The sequence below is a fragment of the Giraffa tippelskirchi genome, chromosome 7 (assembly GCF_054371585.1).
Source record: "Giraffa tippelskirchi isolate mGirTip1 chromosome 7, T2T-mGirTip1v1.2.pri, whole genome shotgun sequence".
NCBI lineage: Eukaryota > Metazoa > Chordata > Mammalia > Artiodactyla > Giraffidae > Giraffa > Giraffa tippelskirchi.
The window spans coordinates 49,485,734-49,508,360 of NC_137281.1; the positions used below are offsets into that span (position 1 = coordinate 49,485,734).

General features: G+C 50.0%; 1 protein-coding gene across 11 annotated transcripts in view; it reads right to left on the reverse strand.

Annotated features, from left to right (window-relative positions):
* Positions 1-22,627, reverse strand: part of KIAA0513 (KIAA0513 ortholog) — a 65,047-nt gene that overhangs the window by 8,976 nt on the left and 33,444 nt on the right. For 8 of the 11 annotated variants that reach the window (XR_014059959.1, XR_014059958.1, XM_081511567.1 and 5 more), the window contains 8 exons: positions 12,323-12,830; positions 10,286-10,385; positions 9,366-9,439; positions 6,806-6,876; positions 5,338-5,542; positions 4,953-4,993; positions 4,404-4,482; positions 1,752-1,829 (listed from right to left, as the gene is read on the reverse strand). Coding sequence is in view for 9 of the 11 variants with exons in the window: in XM_081511567.1 (XP_081367693.1) it covers positions 1,752-1,829; positions 4,404-4,482; positions 4,953-4,993; positions 5,338-5,542; positions 6,806-6,876; positions 9,366-9,439; positions 10,286-10,385; positions 12,323-12,651 (977 nt within the window). In the remaining 2 variants the exon portion in view is untranslated. Of the gene's footprint in view, positions 1-618; positions 649-1,751; positions 1,830-4,399; positions 4,483-4,952; positions 4,994-5,337; positions 5,543-6,805; positions 6,877-9,365; positions 9,440-10,285; positions 10,386-12,322; positions 12,831-22,627 lie in introns of those variants that run through there. The other 3 variants (XM_081511564.1, XM_081511563.1, XM_081511572.1) reach the window with 2 other exon arrangements.

A 22,627-nucleotide genomic window follows, 5' to 3' on the forward strand; every position in this document is an offset into this window, starting at 1 on the left:
TATCTTAGGAAGAAATCTAACACATATCAAGTTCAAACAAAGTCAGAGCCCATCGTGGGCTCGTAGGAAACAGCCGGTCCTGACATCTGCCTTCAGGGGACCCTTGACATGCACAGGCCCCACATCACTCAGCGGCTGGGGGCACGGAGCAGCTGTCCTTTCTCTGGGACCCTCAGACTCTTCCTAGTGGGCGAGGGTCTGCCAGAGCCCGCACGCCTCTAGACATGACTATAGAGACAGGTCCTCTGGCTGTACTGGTGGCTCCAGCCAGGATCAATGACCAAGTGGGCAACAAGTGACCCCGAGGGTGTGGTTTCAGGGTCTGCTTGGAGGGCCAGAGTGGCCCATGGAGGCTGGCTCACTGACGGTCAGAGCTGACCTTCTAGACCTCACTGTCTCCTCCTCTCGGGACACACACCAGGCCTTGCAGGGTTCTTAGGGGCTGTGTCTGCCTCCTGGCTATTTCGAGGTCTCTATCGTGGTTGAGCTCCCCACCATCACCAGCCTGTCCCAACGCTGGGCCCGCCAGCTGCGAGTCCCACCTGCACCTGGATGCCCTCCCCCAGTGGCCTTGGAAGGGCCCCCACACTGTCCAGGGACATTCACGTGGACACACACCTCTTCTTCTCCTCCTCTCCAGCATCCCCTCTGGAGCGGCAGCAGAAACAGGTAAACAGAGGAACATGTCAAACTCATGCAAGATATGTGGATGGAAAAAGAGAGCAAGCGCGGAAGGAGGGTTATCACAGCAGAGACGGAGATGGAGACAGGGTTCCGGGTAGGTGGGGAGTGCTGGCCGAGGAGTCGGAGAGCAAAGCAACACGAGATCCCCCTCGCCTACAGGCGTTTCCTGCGTCTGTGTCTCCCAGCAGAGCAGAGAATTCTGCCTAGAATCCTAAGGTACGGTCCAGGACGTCTCCCCCTACGTGCTCCCCTACCTCCCAGGACACACAGCCGCAGCAGGACATCCCGCTCCCATGGGGGTTTACTGATTCTCCCCCCAAAAGAAAGATTTCACTTAAGATCCTCCAAGTGCCAGTGGACTGAAGTCTTAACCAGCAGGCTCTGCCCTCTCTCCTGCCAGGAGAAAGGCTCTGAGGTCTCCCCAGTGTTAGAGAAGAAGGGGGTTCATCTCATTAACGAGAAGAGATGCAAAGACTTCAAAGTCCCGTGACTGGAGGGGCCGATAAAGTGACCCAGGCCTGGGAGGCTGCTGCCCACCCCCTGCCCCACTGCTGCATACAGCAGGCACCAACCTTGGCTCGCTGAGCCCCAGTGCACACTCCTCGCTGCTGATGGTTTACCAAGGGGGTCTCCAAAGGGGCCCTGGGGAAGCTGCAGCCCAGAGGGGGCAGCTGAAAGTAGCGACTGTCTTCCCCAGACATGAATCCTGCACCCAGGGTCCCAGCTCAGGAGACTGGCCTCTTACAGAGACAGTCAGAGTGGGTCCGAGGGGGCCCCGGGGGCTTCGTTCAGTGGGAGTTCGCATTTCTGAGGAGGGTCAGGCCAAGTCATGCCAGAGCCCCAGGGGGGGAGAAGCGCTCATGCAAGATGGGGCCCCCACCCGGAAGCTGTGCGCCCAGGACCCTTCAGGCAGCTTGCAGGGCACCGGAGCCAGAAGGGTTCAAGGAAGAAACACAAGACGCGAGGACTCAGCCGTTCCGTCCTGCTCTCCTCTTCAGAAACGGGACAAAAAAGCCTCTCCCTGGTCCTCTTCCCCGAGGCAAAGCAGGCCTGGACTTGGCTCCTACCTGGTCGTGGGAGACCGCTTTCTCCTCTCACAGTGGACAGCATCGAAAAAAGCTGCATTCCAGAACCTCAGCGTGTGCCTGCAAGACAGACAAGATGGGAACACAGTGGGTCTCAGGCTCATGTTGTTGTTCAGTCGCTAAGTCATTCTTTGCGACCATGGAATGCACACACCAGGCTCCTCTGTCCTCTGTTATGCCCTGGAATTTGCTCACATTCATGTCCACTGAGTCACTGATGCTTTCTAACCATCTCATCCTCTGTCGCCCCTTTTCCTTCTGCCTTCAGTCTTTCCCAGCATTAGGGTCTTTTCTAGTGAGTTGGCTCTTCGTATCAGGTGGCCAAAGTATTGGAGATTCAACTTCAGCATCAGTCCTTCCAATGAATATTCAGGACTGATTTTCTTTAGGATGGACTGGTTGGATCTCCCTGCAGTCTGAGGGACTCTCAAGAGTTTTCTCCAACACCACAGTTCAAAAGCATCAATTCTTCAGTTCTCAGCCTTCTTTACGGTCCAACTCTCATATCCATACATGACTACTGGAAAAACCATAGCTCTGACTATATGAAGCTTTGTCAGAAAATCGATGTCTCTGCTTTTTAACATGCTGTCTAGGTTTGTCATAGCTTTCCTTCCAAGGAACAAGTGATTTTTACTTTCATGGCTGCAGTTACCATCCGCTGTGATTTTGGAGCCCAAGAAAATAAAATCTGTCACTGTTTCCACTTTTTCCCCTTCTGTTAGCCATGAAGTGATGGGACTAGATGCCATGTTCTTAGGTTTTTTTAACGTTGAGTTTTAAATTAGCTTTTTCACTCTCCTTTCACCCTCATCAAGAGGCTCTTTAGTTTCCTCTTTAGTTCCACATGGGCCATAAAGGCCTATGTGCCTTTATCCTCAATGGAGCTGGTTCCCTGGCCTCAGCAGTGTGTCCTGGGGTCATCTGTTTGTCTCCCAGGACCTATAACCTGGACTCATCAGGTCATAGGTGGGACCACCACCTGCAGGACATGGATGAAGCCACTTTCCCTTCTCTGTCTCCCACTGAGGTGCCCAACAGGAAGCAGAGGTCTCAAGTAGACCTGCTTTTCTAGAGCAGCATCTATTAACAGAAATGGGAACCTGGCAGGGACAGGCCATGTGCCAAGAGCACACACATTTATAGGGACACACAAGACAGAACCATTCTTCCCAAAGATCAGAGTCAGCAAACCTATGGCACATGGGCCAAACCCAGGCCCCTTTGTCTTTGTGTAAATCAAGTTTTAAGGGCTCACAGCCACGCTCACCCACTTATATCCTGTTCACGGCAGCTTTTGCACTAGAGAGGCAGAGTGGAGTGCTTGCCCATAAAGCCTGAAATATTTATCACCCAGCCCTCTACAGAAAAATGTGCTGAGCCCTGAAGCAGAAGGTAAGACAGTAGCCCAGCTGAGCTCAAAGGGGCCCGAGTTAAATCATGGACGTGGGCCCTGGGCTGGTGGGCTCCTCCTCTCTGCTGCCACCGGAGCCTAGCCCTGCAGGCCGAGGCCACAGGCTTCCGGACAGCTGCAGCCCAGCTCTGGCCAGCCACACATCTCCCACGCCCTGTCTTGTTATGCCAAGCTCTCGTGCCCCTAGACTGTGATCCTCACGGGAGGGGAGCGTCTGACACCCTTTGGGTTCCAGGTATGAATCTGCTGCCGACTTGTGAGTAAATAAAATAAAACACGCGGATGGAGAGGCTTTGGAGGGACGAGGGTATGCTCACAGCCGAGGGTGGGCCATCCCCTGACCACGGGGCTCCCACTCTATGGCCTTCGCGTGTGTACGGTATTTATATATGTAAAACAGCTGGACTAGGACACAATTCACATACCAGAAAACCCATGCTTTTAAAATCTACAACTCAGTGGGTTGGGTTCTGGTATATTCATGGACTTGTGCAACTGTGCAACTATTACCACTATCTGTTTCTGGGACATTTTCATCATCTCATTCCCCGCTTCCCCCAGATCCTGGCAACCACCAATCCGCTCTGTCTCCAGGGCTTTGCTTCCTGGACACTTTAAAATACACTGCGTGGTCCTTTGGGTCTGGCTTTGGTCATTTGGCAGAATGTTTTCCAGGTCCACCCACGCTGTGGCGGGTGTGGGTGCCCCATTCCTTTACATGGCTGAGTAACACCCCATACTTTGTGCATCTGCATGGACGGACATCAGGTTGTTCCCACCTCTGGGCTCTTCTGAACAGCGCTGTCATGAATGTATGTGCACAAATTTTTGCCTCAGTACCTGTTTTCAATTCTTTTGCACATCTACCCGGGAGTAGAACTGCTGGGTCATGGGGTAAAACTCTGTTTAACCTCTGAGGAACTGCCAGGTCGTCTTCCACAGTGGCTGCTGCATCAGACAGTCCCACCAGCAGTGTTGCTGTTGTTGTTAGTCACTAAGTCGTGTCTGACTCTTTGCGACTCCATGGACTGTTAGCCTGCCAGGCTCATCTGTCCATGGGATTCTCCAGGCAGTAATACTGGAGTGGGTTGCCATTTCCTTCTCCACACCAGTGTATGAGGTTGTAATTTCCCCGCATCCCTGCCAACACTTGCTATTGTCATTTCTGAAGGGGACACAGTGCTGGCAGCTGCTGCCCCCCAGGTGGAGGGTGGTCCTACCAGATGGGCTGCTGCTTCAGGTGTGTGTACAGGTAGATCTTCTCTCCTTTCCTCTCCTCCTCCGGGCTGCACACAGTCACTGTGGGACGGGGAAGGAGACTTGAGCAGGGCAAACCTCCCCAGCAGCGCTCCTGGCAGGCCCCATGTCACCCCAGAGTTACACAGACACGCAGTGGAAATTCCAGGGCACCTGATCCGAGGCCCACATCAGTAACGACATGCTCAGGCCCGGCCCTGAGGACTCAGTCCAGGGAGGGTCCCAGGAACAGCTCCCCTACCCCGGGAAACGTTCCTTGACATCCCTGGGATGAGGAGTTAGTCCCCAGAGAAGTGGTTTTTCCATGGAAATTCAGTAAGAGATTACAGGCTGGAGCAGAGAGCAACTGGGGAATCATGCACGACAGTTTCCTGCTACGGGGAGCTGGAGCCCCAGCTGTTTGGGGACCTGCCCAGGGGGTGCTGGTTCGCTGTGGGCTGAGCTAAGCCCCCAAGGGGCTGCAGTGGTGCCAGCCAGGCGCCCACAGCCCTGGGGCCCAGGGAAGCACTCACCCGTCTTCCGCGGCTTCTCCTGAGGTTTCCCCTCTTCCTCCCTTGGGGAGAGAAACCACAGAAGTGACAAAACAACTCCCCCACCCAGCTTCCCAAAGAACCCTTCAACATTGCTTAAACAGGATAATGTCTCATAACCCATGTGTACATTTAGGTGGTTTTCTGAAAGCATGTGCCTGAAATCAATGCTACGTTAACCAATCGCCAGTCTTTCAGAACTGAAATGTGGAAAACTCTGGAGGGCGGGGAAGCAGCCGCGCTTCCCAGAGTGGCTCTCAGGTCCCAACAACAGTCAAGAGGGCTGAGATGCTTTGGTCACCAGGCCAGGGAGCAGCCTCCTGGTCACACCCATGGTCAGGGAGGGGCAAACACGGGGCACACTCACTCGCTCCTCCTGGCTGGGGGCCCCTTGGGCTTGGTCTCCAGCCCAAAGAAGCCCTTGACGTTCTCCGTCTTGGCTGATGTGTTCTTCAGCAGCCGCTCGGCAATGTCCTTCTTTTCTGCCAACCAGCTGTTGGCTGACTTCAGGTAGGAGTCGATGCTCCCAGTCGGCTTCTCCTTGGACTCTGCGGGAAGCAGGTGTGGTCTACCTGGAGGTGGGAGAGCGGGGATGAGAACTGACTGGAACCACGGAGGCCGGGGTCGCCTCCTCCGCCATCGCTGGACATGCTGATGGGAAGCAAGGGGCTCAGGGATGCCCTCGAGAAGACACAGGGCCTGGGCCCCTGCTCTCTCGGGCAGTCCCTAAGCACCTGCTGTGTACAGGCCAGCCAGGTGCCAGCAGGGGCTGAAGAGGAAACAGGCAGGGATCCAGCCCCCGGGAAGCACTAAGTCCAGAAGGCGGGTGAGCAGCAGGCATAGGCAGAGGGGAGCACACAGAGTGCTGAGTGGCACCTGGGCTGGGCCTGAAAGAGGAGCATGTTGGACATGGAGATGGTGGGGGTGGGCAGCCAGGAGAAAGGAGGGCTGTCCCTTCCCAAGGCTGTGCACCGACCAAGGTCCAGGCAGCCCCACAGGCCCAGGTGGCTCTCTCAGGTCAAAGGGCCTCAAGCTAAGGAGTCAGGCCAGTAGCTACAGCAGCGCAGAGGGGTGGGGAGAGGGTGGGCTGTCCACAGCTAGAGAGGGGAGGACAGAGTCGAGACGCAGAGGAAGGGGATGCTAGAGTGAACCCACGGTGCCAATGCAGCCCTGACCAGCTCCAGTCTGGGCGGGTCCCCAGAAGCCCTCTCCTTGAGGAGGCCTGAACAAGAGTCTGTGGCTGCAGCTCAAGGAGCTTAACAGGGGAGCCCTCCAGCTGCGATGCATGGGAGGCCCCAAGGCCACAAGCCAGCACAAGTCAACCTGCCCTCTGCTCAGAGGCAGCTCCAGCCCACAGCCCCGGGGCTCTTCACCCCTGTCCACAGCTGACGCTGCGTTCACGTTCACCCAGAACGTGAGACCTGCACATCCTCATGCCAGCCATCCCGGCATCCACCCTGGAACATCCTACCCCGTGTGTCTACTTTCTCGTTTCTTCACAGCCAGACCCTCAGCCTTCTGACCCATGCTGTGGACCCTTCTCCTCCGGTTCCAGGAGCCTCCCTCTTCCTGGTCCCCACCCTAACACCAGCTCCCTTTGTTTTCTGGATGCCCCGCAGCTTTGCCTTAAGAAATCCCCACTTGGGGACTTCCCTGGAGTTCCAGTGATAAAGGTTCTGTGTTTCCACCGCAGGGGCTGCGGGTTCAATCCCTGGTCAGGGAAGTAAGATCCCACATGCTACGCAGTGCAGCCAGAAAGTTAAAAAGAAACCTCCACTTAATGGATGTTGGAAGGTGACGGTCTGCCCTCCCCGTGGGCCGCGCCAGGGCCTCACCGATGTGGTAGTAGGTGAAGCACATGGTCATGAGGTTCTTGGCGGGCCCAAAGTCGTCCATCTGATGACACCTGAAACGGGAAGAGCAGTGACTGCCTGACTGGTCCCCACACCCGATTCCCTCTGCACGTTCCTGAGAGGACCAGCATACTCACAGACACATCTAACTGGTACCTCACCCACCTGATGCTCTGGAGGAGAAGCCACAGAAAGAGCTCCCCGGGCCCAGGGACACGGCCTGGGAGAAGGTCTGATTCCGGGAGGGAAGGCCCTTGCCATCCATCTACCTGGCCTCTTTCACTGTCAAGGTGGGACAGCCAGGGCCCAGGAAGCTCCACCCCGCCCCAAGGGGCAGCCCCGGAACTGGAGGTCAAGCCTCAGATCTCAGGCCTAAACCTGCGTCTGGCCCTACTTCTTGGGAAGGAGCAGGGGCGTGGGTGATACGCAGACGGGGGCAGCACCAGGGTCACCTGGAGGGCGTATTATGATGTGGATTGCTGGCTCCAACCCGGAGTCTCATGCATTTCTAACAAACTGCCTTGGGAAGCTGACGTTCTGAGGCTCCTGGCCCAGAGATAGCACTTTGAGAATGACTGGGAATATGAATACCTACCTACCTACACCACTTGCTGAAAATCAAAGTAATTGATTACATACCAGAACCTGCGCTAGGCTAGAAGATGTCCTACAGATGTAAAGGACTGTACTTACTATATTGAGAATATGAGATACACATGGATCCATTCAACTTAGCAAACAGAAAAAGGGGAAAAAACTTCAAAAAGAAGACCTGCCTGCCACTGGGAATCTGTAGTTGCAAAGCTATAATGATGTCCACTGCAGTACCATGAATTAGAGAAGAAAAGGAGGAATCAGCTAAAGCCCATTAACAGGGCAGGTCCTGAGTAACTCATGGTATAGTCATGCATTCATATATTAGAACACCTCACAGCCATGACAGATGCACCACTGAATGCAAACGTATGGGACTGCCTTTTTAGAAGAAGTATGTCCTTGCTGGTGTGTGTGTTATTAAGAGTGGGGTTATCACTGGAGATGGACCAGAAGTGAGAGAACCTATCCTTTTCCTCTTAGGCTTCTGTGTCTTTCCGTTCTGTTCCCTCATGCACTTTCTTCCCTGTTTAGTTTTTCACTTTGGATAAGTATTACTTCAAAAAAGAAAATCAACAGACATTATCTAAACAGTGGGATGAGGGCCACTTTATCATTTAACATAAAAATAATCAAATAAATATAAAAAGCTACATTTCTATAAATTTTTTTTGCAACCATATAAAAATATATATGCTCACAAACAAAGCCATGGAAGGAGTCTATGTTTGAAATTTAACTCCCCCAACCACCCAGTGTTCTTATTTAAGGAATAATTGAAAGAAAAATGGAGAATTAGATAAGCATGTTACCATATGGGGCATACCACATGTGACACCATCTATAAAAAGTATGGGTTCATGAAAGTTCCTATAGATGCAGATGTCTGGAGGTCAAAGTGTCCTCAGGGCGGGAGAGTGTGCTGACCCTCGACCTCCTGGGGCTGCCCTGTGCAGCTCCCGACACACTCCCAGAGAGTGTGGGCCCTGGGCTCACTCCATAATGCCTCTCCACCCAGGCCAGCTCCCAGACCTGGATTCCTCCTGAGAACACCCAGAACTTGGCACATTCTGAGCAAGTGTAGGAAAAACGGGCTCCTCTCTTTTGGCAATTTTCCTCTAGTCCATGCCCCGCGTTCACGGGGAACAGAAGGTGAGGAGACATGGGAAAGTGGCCACAGCCTAAGCCGCAGACCAGGACCTGCTCCAAGGCCACCCTGAGTTGATGGGGGCAAGTGGGCTTAAATGACCGTCAGATCAGAGTCAGGGCTTCCCTCTGCTCCCAGTTTCCCATGCACCCGCCTCATGATTAAAGTCACTGCTTAGTTTCCCCCAGCCAGACATGGCTCCTCTGTTTCACACTGTGGAGGGCATGTCCAGCTCTGAAGCAAGTCAGGGCGTATGAAGCCGGTCAGGAGTCCTGGAGCCCCACGTCTCAGGAGCAGGAGCCCCACGAGTCATCCACCAGCCTCCACGGCCACAAGTTGGTGGGGGAGCTTCCTCCCCAGCCCACATGGTCCAGGACGCCCTCTGAGACAAAAGGCCCCAGTAGCGCCTCACTAGGACTCCAGGCAGGTGACATCATCCAGCCATCTCATTAGTGGGCGGTGAGAGTGTGTGTGGAGCTCGTCACTAGAGGAAGTCCAGAGAACCCTGATCTGGGCTGGAGGAGGGCAGGGCAGGCTGTGGAATCACAGCCTATCTCCAGACAGGCAGTGGGGGACTGACTCACGCCCAGCTGTGGCCCTCTCCTCTCTCCTGCCGGTTGGGGACCGTGCACTGTCCCGTGAGATGCTGGTCAGGACTCCCAGCAGATGCCGGGGGGGCGTCGGAGCAATTGAGCTGATGATGCATGTGTGGGGCTGGTACTCACGACTGGGGTCCCTCGGGTGGGGAGGGAGGAAAGATGAGCAGTTGGGACAGAGGCTCTGAGCCGCAGCATCACTTACTCGAACAGGACCACCGCGAAGGACTGCACCAGGCGGTAGAAGGTGGGCTCCGAGACGCACTTGGAGTTGCAGCGCTGCCCAGGAAGAGGGCAGGCGGTCAGGCAGCCGCTGGCAGAGCTGTACTCGGCTCAGAGGGGCTGCAGCCTCACCACAGCGTCTCTAAGTGCCGAGCATCTCTAAACGCAGCCCCGCGCAAGCCCAGTACGAGCCCTGCTCCACAGAAACCAGGACTCAGCAGAGGGCTGCCCTGCCCCCAGACCGCCCCACATCATTCCCTGTGTCTCCCTGTGAGATTTTGAAAGCTAGGAACTCCACCCACTCATCCACACATGGGGAAACATGGAAGGATGCGACCCCAGGGTGACAAGGCCAGCTATTTTTTGGATGAGGGATTTATGGGCAGTTTCTCTATTTTGCTTACCAGCATTTTCTCTACTTTTGCTTACCAGCATTTTCTAATTTTTCATGGAAGAATAAATTATTTGTGATAAAAAAATACTTTTTAAAAAATTTTATTATCAGAGCATAATTGCTTTGCGAAGTTGTGTTAGTAAAAAGTACTTTAAAAACTAAGAACTTCATCCATTTTATAGAAAAAACAAAAAAAGAACCTATTGGCTATTTACAAAACTTCTCATCTGAGCTTACACGGCTGTCGTTGTCTTGAATATTTTATCTTTATGAAAACTGAATGTTGTGGATTCTTTAATAAAAACATGCAGGGACACAGCCCACATGCTTGTCTTTAAAAAGACGAACATATCTGGAATTTCATGTGGCTGAGAGGCCAGGTTGCATCTTCCACTATTCTAACAAGGCCTTTTTGAAACAACTCTAGATGAGCTTCACATGTTTTTCCTGTGGGGTCGTTTCTCCAGAGCAGATGGGCTGCCCCACCCACAGCTCTGTCACCCCCTTACCTGGGCACTCACATACCGGGCAAACCATTCCCGGCCTTTCCCATTCTCACTACTGCAGTACTCGCCAAACTTGGCTTTCTCCTCCTGGTCCAAGTCCTCCCTGGAGAAGAGGGCAGAGGGGGTAGACAGGAAAGCTTCAATCCTCTGGAACTAAAAGGACTACAGTCATGGAAGAGGAAGGACAGGAATCCCTTAGTGCAGGCGACCCTGGACCCCCATCCTTGCCTCGGATCCCAAAGGTACTGCACTCCGCCAAGTTCAGATGCACATCTCAGCCTCTGGGCAACCCCGAGAGGAAATGGTATTACTGCTGTTTCCAAGACGAGGAGCCTGTGTCAAGGATCAGACACAGCTGTAGAGCAGCGAGCAGGAGCCCCATCTAGACTTCCTGGCTCCAAAGCCCATGAGCCTCCCCCTGACCTCCTGTCTCAGTGAGGTCTGGGCACTCACAAGGTCCACAAGCCTCTGACAGCTGGGTTCTCCAACTCACCCGACCTCCCCTCATCTTTAGAGCTGATGAGGTATGGAGCCACCCACTGGAGTTAAGAATTCCTAACTTGCTCAGTCTCAGCAGGACATATGGAGCCCACAGTCTGATGCCCCTCCAGCCATCAGAGGGCCTGGTTGCTTATTCCACTCACTGCTGAAGGGCCGGTCTGCTCTCTGATGCTCCCCAGCTCTGTGTGTGAGGGGTGAAGATCGGGGAGGGGGCCCCAGGCCCGGGAGTCACCACCGCCAGGGTGGACGACATGCTCACCTGATATAAACCATTTCCAGTCACCTTTGTGGGGTGGGCCAGTTCTCTACCCCCAAATTAATAACTAAAATGGGGTAGCAGAAGGCTGAAGATTAATTGGCTTCTGCAATTTCCTTTATTTAAGGTTTCATAGAAAACATCTTGGCCTCATTTATCCCCAAATACCAACACCAGATGAAATGTAAGAATTTGCCAGGCATGTGCATGGAGCTTTGGAATGAATGCTCTCGACAAGGCATCTGACTCGGTTGTCCAGGTTCCATACTGCCGACAGACAGGCTGCCACAAATCTCGACCGGCCTTCCAGGCAAGTCAGTGAGCTTCTGGGCTTTCTTCCCTTTTCATTAACTGGGTGTGCTCGGAGAAAGCTGACTAATTCCAGTGTGAGTCAAACAAAATAAGTAGGAAGCCACATTTACTGCTCTCCCAGAATGCACTCAAAATCACGCATAAAAGCATTTGGGGGATGGACAATTATTAGGATGCTAATAGACTCTTCCCCTCTCCAACCGCAGAGAAAACTGAGCCACATCTGCAAAAGGTGGAAATCACCCAGCCAGTTAACCACTGAAGGGCCAAAGCACAACAGGAAACAACATCCTCGCTGTGTGTGGTCAACAGGCAGAAATCCTTCTTACGCTTTAACAGAGCTGGAAAAGGATCCTTTTGTCCAGAGCTCCTCAGGCCACAACATGTGCCCATCTCAGAGGCCTTGTTAAAATGCAGATTCTGACTCGGTGGGTTAGCTGGGGCCCAGGATTCTGTGTTTCTAACAATCCCCTCCCCCACCCATGGCACTGATGCCGCGGGTCCCGAGGAGGGACCTTCGGCATTTCATGTGCTGCTGTGAAAGATGCAAGACCAGCATCGAGACCAGAGGCCTGAACTGAAACGGATTTCCCTTTCCTCTGCTGAGCTGGGAACAGCTGTGAAACATTCCCAGGTCCAGCCTCTACTTCAGCCGCAGCTGTCAATGCTCCTTGTTCAAACCGTCAGAAGCCACCAAAGCGAGGCCAGACACAGGTGCGGGGGCAAGTCCCCATCCTAGCAGCTGTGTCACGGTACCAAGAGGCATGGGTACCTGAAACCCCCTGGCCTTGCAGCACCCCTAATTCGCTGTCAGCTATAACACCTCGGAAGGCATGCCCATGGGGGCTCACCTCAGATGTGGAGGAAGCAAAGCCCGGCCCTGACTGGGAGGATCTCCCCAAGGGGGTCTGCAAGCAGTGGGTAGGGCTGAGCCCATGAGATGCCAGCGACCGGTGAGAGCTGGAGCTTACCCTCCAGAGAAGATCTTCTCCACGTAGCCACGCATGAACTCGCGGAGCTCCAGCAGCTCCTCATCCTTGGCCAAGTCGGCGCTCTGGTTGGAGGAGAAGGACTCGTTGGAGGAGGAGCGGCGGTACTGGCCCCAGGAGGGGTGAGAGGGCGACTCGCCCATGTCGTTCTCGCTGTCCGCTGACTCCGTGGTCTCGCTCTCGGAGGTGCCCTCTCCCAGGGAGCTGTCCCCATCCTGCAGCTTCGGGGGCGGCGCCTCCAGCGGCGAGGAGGCAGATGGCTCGGCCCCAAAGTCAATCAGCGAGCCCACGGGGACCTCGGGGGCCTCCATGGCTCAGGCAGGGGGCTGTGGACCAGGATATCGGGTGGCGGGGCTGGGGGATGGGGTTCTGAGGTGCGTCAGCAGGAGCCCAAGGCTGAGCGGGAGCCCGCTGAGCACATGTGCGCTGCTTGAGAGCTTCTGGCTGCTGGGACTGAGTCCTCGGGATGGCCGATGGGGCCCTAAGGCATCTGGAATAGAAGCAGAGACACATCATCGTTCTCACCACAAGAGCTCCCCGACTTAGGTGAAGGAATTAGGGCACTCCTGCCACGTCAGAAGAGGCTCCCAACTTCCAGAATTTGGGCCAGCTCTCTGCTGATGTCCTCTGCTGCTCCCGCCATTGGATGGGCAAACAGCGAACACATACACCAATCAGGCTTTCTCCTGAGTAAGCAAACAGACCTCAAGGGGGGCTGCAACCACTGGCCCTCTCCCCACTTCAGCTGACCACGCCAAGGCCAATAAAACCAGAAATCACCGCCACCCGTTGTCGCTGGATCGGCAGCTATGGAAGACGGTGTCGTCAGGCGCACACTATGCACACAGGCTCCTCACCTCCAAGGCCCGAGGCTTTCCCTTCCCGGGTCCCCTTCTCAGATTTTGCCGACTTAAGACCCAGAGCCGCCCCGGCTGTCACACGTGGGGTCATCATGACCCCTCAAATGCTTTCATGGTTTCTTTTTTTTTTTTTTATAAATTTATTTATTTTAGTTGGGGGCTAATTACTTTACAATATTGTAATAGTTTTTGCCATACATTGACATGAATCAGCCATGGGTTTACATGTGTTCCCCTTCCTGGACCCCCCACCCACCTCCCTCCCCATCCCATCCCTCTGGGTCATCCCATTGCCCCGGCCCTGAGCCCTTGTCTCATGCATCGAACATGGAATGGTGTTCTGTTTCACATATGATAATATACATGTTTCAATGCTATTCTCCCAGAACGTCCCACCCTCACCTTCTCCCTCAGAGTCCATAAAATTGTTCTATGCATCTGTGTCTCTTATTCTGTCTCGCATATAGGGTTATCGTTACCATCTTTCAAATTCAATATATATGCATTAGTATACTGTATTGTTGTTTTTCTTTCTGGCTTACTTCACTCTGTATAATGGGCTCCAGTTTCATCCATCTCAGTAGAACCGATTCAAATGTATTTTTTTAATGGCTGAGTAATATTCCATTGTGTATATGTACCACAGCTTCCTTATCCATTCGTCTGCTGATGGACATCTAGGTTGCTTCCATGTCCTGGCTATTGTAAACAGTGCTGCGATGAACATTGGGGTACACGCGTCTCTTTCAATTCTGGTTTCCTCGGTGTATATGCCCAGCAGTGGGATTGCTGGGTCATATGGCAGTTCTATTCCCAGTTTTTTAAGGAATCTCCACACTGTTCTCCATAGTGGCCGTACTAGTTTGCATTCCCACCAACAATGTAAGACGGTTCCCTTTTCTCCACACCCTCTCCAGCATTTATTGCTTGTAGACTTTTGGATAGCAGCCATTCTGACTGGTGTGAAATGATACCTCATTGTGGTTTTGATTTGCATTTCTCTAATAATGAGTGATGTTGAGCATCTTTTCATGTGTTTGTTAGCCATCTGTATGTCTTCTTTGGAGAAATGTCTGTTTAGTTCTTTGGCCCATTTTTTGATTGGGTCGTTTATTTTTCTGGAATTCAGCTGCAGAAGTTGCTTGTATATTTTTGAGATTAATTGTTTGTCTGTTGCTTCATTTGCTATTATTTTCTCCCATTCTGAAGGCTGTCTTTTCACCTTGCTTATAGTTTCCTTTGTTGTGCAAAAGCTTTTAATTTTAATTAGGTCCCATTTGTTTATTTTTGCTTTTATTTCCAATATTCTGGGAGGTGGGTCATGGAGGATCCTGCTGTGATTTATGTCGGAGAGTGTTTTGCCTATGTTTTCCTCTAGGAGTTTTATAGTTTCTGGTCTTACGTTTAGATCTTTAATCCATTTTGAGTTTATTTTTGTGTACGGTGTTAGGAAGTGTTCTAGTTTCAATCTTTTACAAGTGGTTGACCAGTTTTCCCAGCACCACTTGTTAAAGAGATTGTCTTTTCTCCATTGTATATTCTTGCCTCCTTTGTCGAAGATAAGGTGTCCATATGTGCGTGGGTTTATCTCTGGGCTTTCTATTTTGTTCCATTGATCTATATTTCTATCTTTGTGCCAGTACCATACTGTCTTGATGACTGTGGCTTTGTAGTAGAGCCTGAAGTCAGGCAGGTTGATTCCTCCAGTTCCATTCTTCTTCCTCAAGATTGCTTTGGCTATTCGAGGTTTCTTATATTTCCATACAAATTGTGAGATGATTTGTTCTAGTTCTGTGAAAAATACCATTGGTAGCTTGATAGAGATTGCATTGAATCTATAGATTGCTTTGGGTAGTATACTCATTTTCACTATATTAATTCTTCCAATCCATGAACACGGTATATTTCTCCATCTGTTTGTGTCCTCTTTGATTTCTTTCATCAGTGTTTTATAGTTTTCTATATATAAGTCTTTTGTTTCTTTAGGTAGATATATTCCTAAGTATTTTATTCTTTTTGTTGCAATGGTGAATGGTATTGTTTCCTTAATTTCTCTTTCTGTTTTCTCATTATTGGAGTATAGGAATGCAAGGGATTTCTGTGTGTTAATTTTATATCCTGCAACTTTACTATATTCATTGATCAACTCTAGTAATTTTCTAGTAGAGTCTTTAGGGTTTTCTATGTAGAGGATCATGTCATCTGCAAACAGTGAGAGTTTTACTTCTTCTTTTCCTATCTGGATTCCTTTTATTTCTTTTTCAGCTCTGATTGCTGTGGCCAAAACTTCCAAAACTATGTTGAATAGTAGTGGTGAAAGTGGGCATCCTTGCCTTGTTCCTGACTTTAGGGGAAATGCTTTCAATTTTTCACCATTGAGGATAATGTTTTCTGTGGGTTTGTCATATATAGCTTTTATTATGTTGAGATATGTTCCTTCTATTCCTGCTTTCTGGAGGGTTTTTATCATAAATGGATGCTGAATTTTGTCAAAGGCTTTTTCTGCATCTATTGAGATAACCGTATGGTTTTTTTCTTTCAATTTGTTAATGTGGTGTATTACATTGATTGATTTGCGGATGTTAAAAAAACCTTGCATTCCTGGGATAAAGCCCACTTGGTCATGATGTATGATCTTTTTAATATGATGTTGGATTCTGTTTGCTAGAATTTTATTAAGGATTTTTGCATCTATGTTCATCAGTGATATTGGCCTGTAGTTTTCCTTTTTTGTGACATCTTTGTCTGGTTTTGGAATTAGGGTGATGGTGGCCTCATAGAATGCGTTTGGAAGTTTACCATCTTCTGCAATTTTCTGGAAGAGTTTGAGTAGGATAGGTGTTAGCTCTTCTCTAAATTTTTGGTAGAATTCCACTGTGAAGCCGTCTGGTCCTGGGCTTTTGTTTGCTGGAAGATTTCTGATTACAGTTTCGATTTCCGTGCTTGTGATGGGTCTGTTAAGATCTTCTATTTCTTCCTGGTTCAGTTTTGGAAAGTTATACTTTTCTAAGAATTTGTCCATTTCTTCCAAGTTGTCCATTTTATTGGCATATAGCTGTTGGTAGTAGTCTCTTATGATCCTTTGTATTTCTGTGGAGTCTGTTGTGATCTCTCCATTTTCATTTCTAATTTTGTTGATCTGATTCTTCTCCCTTTGTTCCTTGATGAGTCTGGCTAATGGCTTGTCAATTTTGTTTATCTTCTCGAAAAACCAGCTTTTAGTTTTGTTGATTTTTGCTATGGTCTCTTTTGTTTCTTTTGCATTTATTTCTGCCCTAATTTTTAAGATTTCTTTCCTTCTACTGACCCTGGGGTTTTTCATTTCTTCCTTCTCTAGTTGCTTTAGGTGTAGAGTTAGTTGATTTATTTGATTTTTTTCTTGTTTCTTGAGGTACGCCTGTATTGCTATGAACCTTCCCCTTAGTATTGCTTTTACAGTGTCCCATAGGTTTTGGGTTGTTGTGTTTTCATTTTCATTCGTTTCTATGCATAATTTGATTTCTTTTTTGATTTCTTCTGTGATTTGTTGGTTATTCAGAAGCGTGTTGTTTAGCCTCCATATGTTGGAATTTTTAATAGTTTTTTTTCCTGTAATTGAGGTCTAATCTTACTGCATTGTGGTCAGAGAAGATGGCTGGGATGATTTCAATTTTTTTGAATTTACCAAGGCTAGATTTATGGCCCAGGATGTGATCTATCCTGGAGAAAGTTCCATGTGTACTTGAGAAAAAGGTAAAATTGATTGTTTTGGGGTGGAAAGTCCTGTAAATATCAATTAAATCTAATTTGTCTATTGTATCATTTAAAGTTTGTGTTTCCTTGTTAATTTTCTGTTTAGTTGATCTATCCATATGCGTGAGTGGAGTATTAAAGTCTCCCACTATTATTGTGTTATTGTTAATTTCCCCTTTCATACTTGTTAGTATTTGCCTTATATATTGTGGTGCTCCTATGTTGGGTGCATATATATTTATGATTGTTACGACTTCTTCTTGGATTGATCCTTTGATCTTTATGTAGTGTCCTTCTTTGTCCCTTTTCACATCCTTTATTTTAAAGTCTATTTTATCTGAAATGAGTATTGCGACTCCTGCTTTCTTTTGGTCTCCGTTTGCATGAAATATGTTTTTCCATCCCTTCACTTTCAGCCTGTGTGTGTCCCTAGTTTTGAGGTGGGTCTCTTGTAGACAGCATATATAGGGGTCTTGTTTTTGTATCCATTCAGCAAGCCTTTGTCTTTTGGTTGGGGCATTCAACCCATTTACATTTAAGGTAATTATTGATAAGTATGATCCCATTGCCATTTACTTTGTTGTTTTGAGTTCATGTTGAAACATCCTTTCTGTGTTTCTTGTTTAGAGAAGATCCTTTAGCATTTGTTGGAGAACTGGTTTGGTGGTGCTGTATTCCCTCAGCTCTTGCTTGTCTGTAAAGCTTTTGAATTCTCCTTCATATCTGAATGAGATCCTTGCTGGGTACAGTAATCTGGGTTGTAGATTATTCTCTTTCATTACTTTAAGTATGTCCTGCCATTCCCTTCTAGCCTGAAGGGTTTCTATTGGCTTTCATGGTTTCTAAGCGGCATTTGCGAACCAGACCCACCTCCTCCTCCCTGCCGGCTCCCTGCACCTGGGCCACCCTGGTCAACGGCGTCCATCTCCTGGTGCCGGTCCTTCTGACCCTTAGGATGGGCAGTCCTCTCCCTTCTCCTCCATCTTCCTCCTTCAACCCCACCCGGAATTCTATTCATCCCTCTAGACTTGGCTGAGTACCACCTCTTCACAGACACTTTGCTCAAACCCTGTGCAATCTATTTACTGATTCTTGTGTGGCCACACTGGAACTTTACTGACACTCATTTAATAAGTCTGCTTGTTTGACAGATAGATATTAGTATTCCTGCTTACCCTGCTGAAGTATAATCCCGAGGGGCAGACCATGCCTCAGCCACCTTTGTTGCAATATGCGAGCGCCCAGCACAGAGTCCTAACTAAGTGTCCACTGTATGTTTGCTGGATGGATGACCAGACCTGACCATGAACATGCGCTGGGAGTTGGGAAGCTGATGATGTAGGCAGAACTGGGATGCGGATCTTTGCTTCTAAACCAGGTCTCCACCAGTCAGTTCAGGGGTCACCTGCCAGTTCTGAGGCATCTCCCCAGTGACAAGGAAGGAGACCTCCTGATATGAGTCCACCTTGATCCTGGGCCCCTGTCCCTGTCCTCTGCCTCAACAGATCCCAAATATCTAAAACAACACCTGGCAGACAGGTGGCTTCCCATACTGTACAACTAATGCATCTTGAGAGGCAATTCAGTATCAAAACTGCATTTACTGCCTCTTAAGAGCTTAATGTCCACGGATTGATTATGGGCTCCTCCAAATTTCCCAGCCTGGGATATTTTTAGATGTCCTGAGACAGAGGATGGGATGGCTGCCTCCCTGTCACTGCAGAGGCAACAGCCTCCTTCAGGAGAATCCTACAAAGACTGTCTTGGTCCAAACCAGAGATCCAGCATGAATCCCAGCTTAAAAGAACTTTCTGGGCCAGGAGAGCAACACAAAGTGCGCAGAGAGCCCGAGACTAAGGAGCAGTGGGCCAGGGTTGGGGCGGCCCTGGCCCCTTCGTACCAGCAGGGCAGGTGGGCTGTGGCCTCTGCTCTCTGGGCCAGGATCCCCGTCAGAGCCATCAAGGGCAGGTGAGGGCTCTAAGGTCCTTCTGGCAACATGCTCTCAGCTCTCCAAAGAACAGGAAATCACACATATAACGACTCACCAGATACTAAAAATGGAAAATCACACACTAGGAAAAATGTGTGCAGCTACTATGACAGGAAAAATTGAGTTAATTATACTTATGTGAGAAATTCACCCAAATCCAATTTTAAAAAAATCTGTAACACTACTTAAATTAGGCAAGGCATACCAAAGGAAGTTATTAAATTCTTAGACAATTGTTCAACCCATACTAATAACCACACATATAGACAGGCAAATCAAAACAATTAGGTATCAGCTTACACTACAACATAAGCAAAAATTTGAAAACTATAACCGCAAAGCAGATGAGATTATGATAAAACTAATATTTTCAAACAATTCCAGCAACAGGGATAAATATTAATATGACTTTAGAAAGCAATTTCCATAATTCTTAATTTTCTTTTCTATGATCCAAGAATTCAAATACTTGAAATTTATTCTAGGAAAGTAATTCCAAACAGTCGAAAACAGTTATGTGGTCTGTAACAGTATTTATAATCCTCATAAACTAGGGGGAAAATCTAAATACAGTAAAGTAGCAAATAAAATCTAACAACTTGATGCAATGGTAATCAGTGTATGATGCAATTAGAAGAATTCACTTTATACTTACATAAACAAATATTCTACAATCAACAAACATTTACTAAATCCTATTGCATGCCAACCTCTGTTCTGGGTGCTAGAAATACTGAAGTGAATGAGTTTTAATTGTACTATAATTACAATCATGAGTATGTATGAAAAAGGACTGAAAAAGTAGACAGAAATGTGTAATATTACAGTGCTGGCACTGAGATCTCCCCTTTTTATTTTACTATCATTAACCATGTAGTTTACAATGAATAAAAATTCAGAGGAAAAGGAAACACGTATCTTGAAACATTTCAGGATTTGGTCTGAAGGCTGCATCTATTTACCAGTGCAGAACCCAACAGAACAGAAGGGCAAGATCAGACTGTACTGTCACAGCTATTTCTGGTCAGGCCTGAGGCGCTCTCAGAGGCTGGCGAGGAGCTCTCCCAGTGCCTTTCTAGCTTGGAAATTCAGGGTGTGCATGAGTTTCTTTCCCAGAAGCCTCCTTGGTGGGCTCAGGAAGGAGGGGACAGGGTGAGGGGCCTGGCCCTGCAGGAGAGGAAGCAGAGGTGCAGGAGGCCCAGTCCTGGGTGCCATGCGGGCACCACGGGCTGCAGTTTGCAGGCCCCTCTGCCTGGGGGTCTCTTCTCTCAGCCAAACATGCTCCCAGGGCTGAGAGGCAGGTGAAGTGGCCATTTATGCCAAGGGCATCGGAAGTACCCCATCCCCTTCCTTGAAGAAGGAAACAGAATTATGGGCCTCCATCCACGACAAAGTGACGGTCACTCTCAACACACCAGGATCACACACCTCACTCGACTCCTGTGATCTCCAGCTAGAGAACACAGAGGAAGTGGGCCCAGGGGGACTGACCGCACCGTCCCCAGGCTGCTAAGGATTGTGGGCCCAGTGGGATCAGATCTGAAGAACTTTCTTTCTCGAAGTGCTGACATCCGCTTCGTGCAATCTTCTACTTTATTTCAAAATACCTCTGGGCTAAAGAAGACACGTCTGCAGGCTGTATTCAATCCCTCTGCTTTGTCCTGCCTACAAGAAGGTCCCCAGACCCACTGCCGGGCCACAGCCCTGGGTTTTAAATCAGAGTGGAATCTCTGCAAATAGCATTGATATTAAAAATCCCTTCTACAGACTTGCAGCCAAATGGACCTTCCTGCAACTGCATCCTCACAATTCACCTTCTAGGCCCTATGGCAGAAGCCTCTACCAACCAACCCAGATTAAATTCCTAAGTCAGCCTATGGCTCTGAGAGGAGCCTTCTTCAGACTTGGGGTCAGAGAAGTGGATAACTGAGCCGAGATGGAAGACTCATCAGAAGACCCTATAAGACTCTAGGGTCTTCTGAGAGGAAGACAGTGTCTTAGGGGAAGGAAGAGCTCACACAGGGGGCCTAGGCAGCCATGACTTTGGAAAGTTCCAGACAAGGGAAGGCTAGGGAGGGAAGAGGTTGGCAGGGTGGGGGTGGTGGTGCAGATACCAGGACCCTGGGTTGGGTTCTCAGGGTGACAGGCAGGTAGCCATGGCAGCAGTTTGGAACAAGAGCAAGAGAGCCAGGGGAGGTGGGTGCCATGGGCGCGTTCTTCCAGGAGCTTTCCTGACCTCGTGCGCCCCCCAACCCCCGCGCCTCAGTGTGGCAGGAACTCGGAAGGAGATTGCCTCCTGTGGCTGCGGACCACATCTCCTGGGGCTTTGCTCAAACCCTGATTTCCCCAGCACCCAGAACATCTGGAGTGACCACTTCTCCAGCAGGCTGACCCTGGGCAAGCACACAGGCTCTCGGGGCCAGGGGAGACTCCAGAACCTTCTGAAGCTCTCCCCTGCTATCTGCCTCAGGCAGCTCCCTCTCTTCCAGTGCCCCTGAGCCACCAGAGGTGCTGCATCTCCCACCAGAAGAAGCGGCAAGCCTCACTGGACCGGCATAAAGGACACGCTGGCTCACGCTCCCTCCATCCTGCCTGCCCCTCCTCTCACAGCATCAGGGAATCGAGGCTGGGGCATGCGGAAGCAGGGGCCCCCTGCACATGGTTAGGAAGTGACCAGGCACAGAGTCCAAGCTCAGATCAGTGTCAAGCCCAGGATGTCGATCACCACATGGTCCCTACAGGGGCCTCTCTGATGCTCTCCTGTGGGTCAGTCACCCTCCCGAATCTGCACCATGGCCTAGTATGTAGGCCCGGGGTCACGCTTGGCAAATGCCCTCCCTGCCCCTGGAGCAGAGAACCTCATGTAGGTCTTCACGTCCACTTGCTAGATGGTTTCTCCCCTGCAGTCAGTCAAGCCTGTGGAGATTATTTCATTGTTTCCCCTTTATCATAAACATATCATTAGAGAAAGATCTGGAGACAGAAGAGGGGGAAGAAAAAGCTGACCCCACCATGCCAACAAAACCCCATCTCCATTTGCATGGCTCCCCTTCTGGTCTTGGTCAACAGGAAATCTCCTTTCCTACCACTGCCATGCCAAGAGAAATCCGGATGTGCGTCCTGCACCTAGCTAGGGGCAATCCCTCCTGTGACAGTTGCAAACCTGTAGGTGACCCCAGTGAAGAGGGTCTTATCCAGTCCCCTGAGGAGTGTTTTATTTCAAACAGACCGCACGGAAGGTCAACTGACAGTCTGGGTTTGGCTGTAGGGATGAGGGGAGACAGGCCTCTGCCTGAGGTTTCTGGTCTCTGGGGCTATCTTGAGACAAGTGAGCTTGATCTGTGATTAGACTACTGTTATCTCTTTTGGTTCAGCCATCAAGAGACTCAATAATGAACAGTTTCCAGGAAAACTGCACCTCACTGGAATAGCTGGAGGAGAGGAGAGGGAGAAGAAATAGGGGACACCTTTCCCACATGCTGCTGCATGCATCGCCCAGTAGAGAGGCTGCTGCATGCATTGCCCAGTAGAGAGGCTGCTGCGGCCAGGATGGATGGTTCCACAGAGCCCCGCTCCCCTCCCCAGGTACTCGTCTGTGCTGGCAGGGTCCCAGCAGCATGCGGCACAGGAACCACTTCCACACCTGCCCAACCTGCCACAGACAGTCAGCCTCACAGCACAGAGGGTCTTCCTGCGGCTGCATCA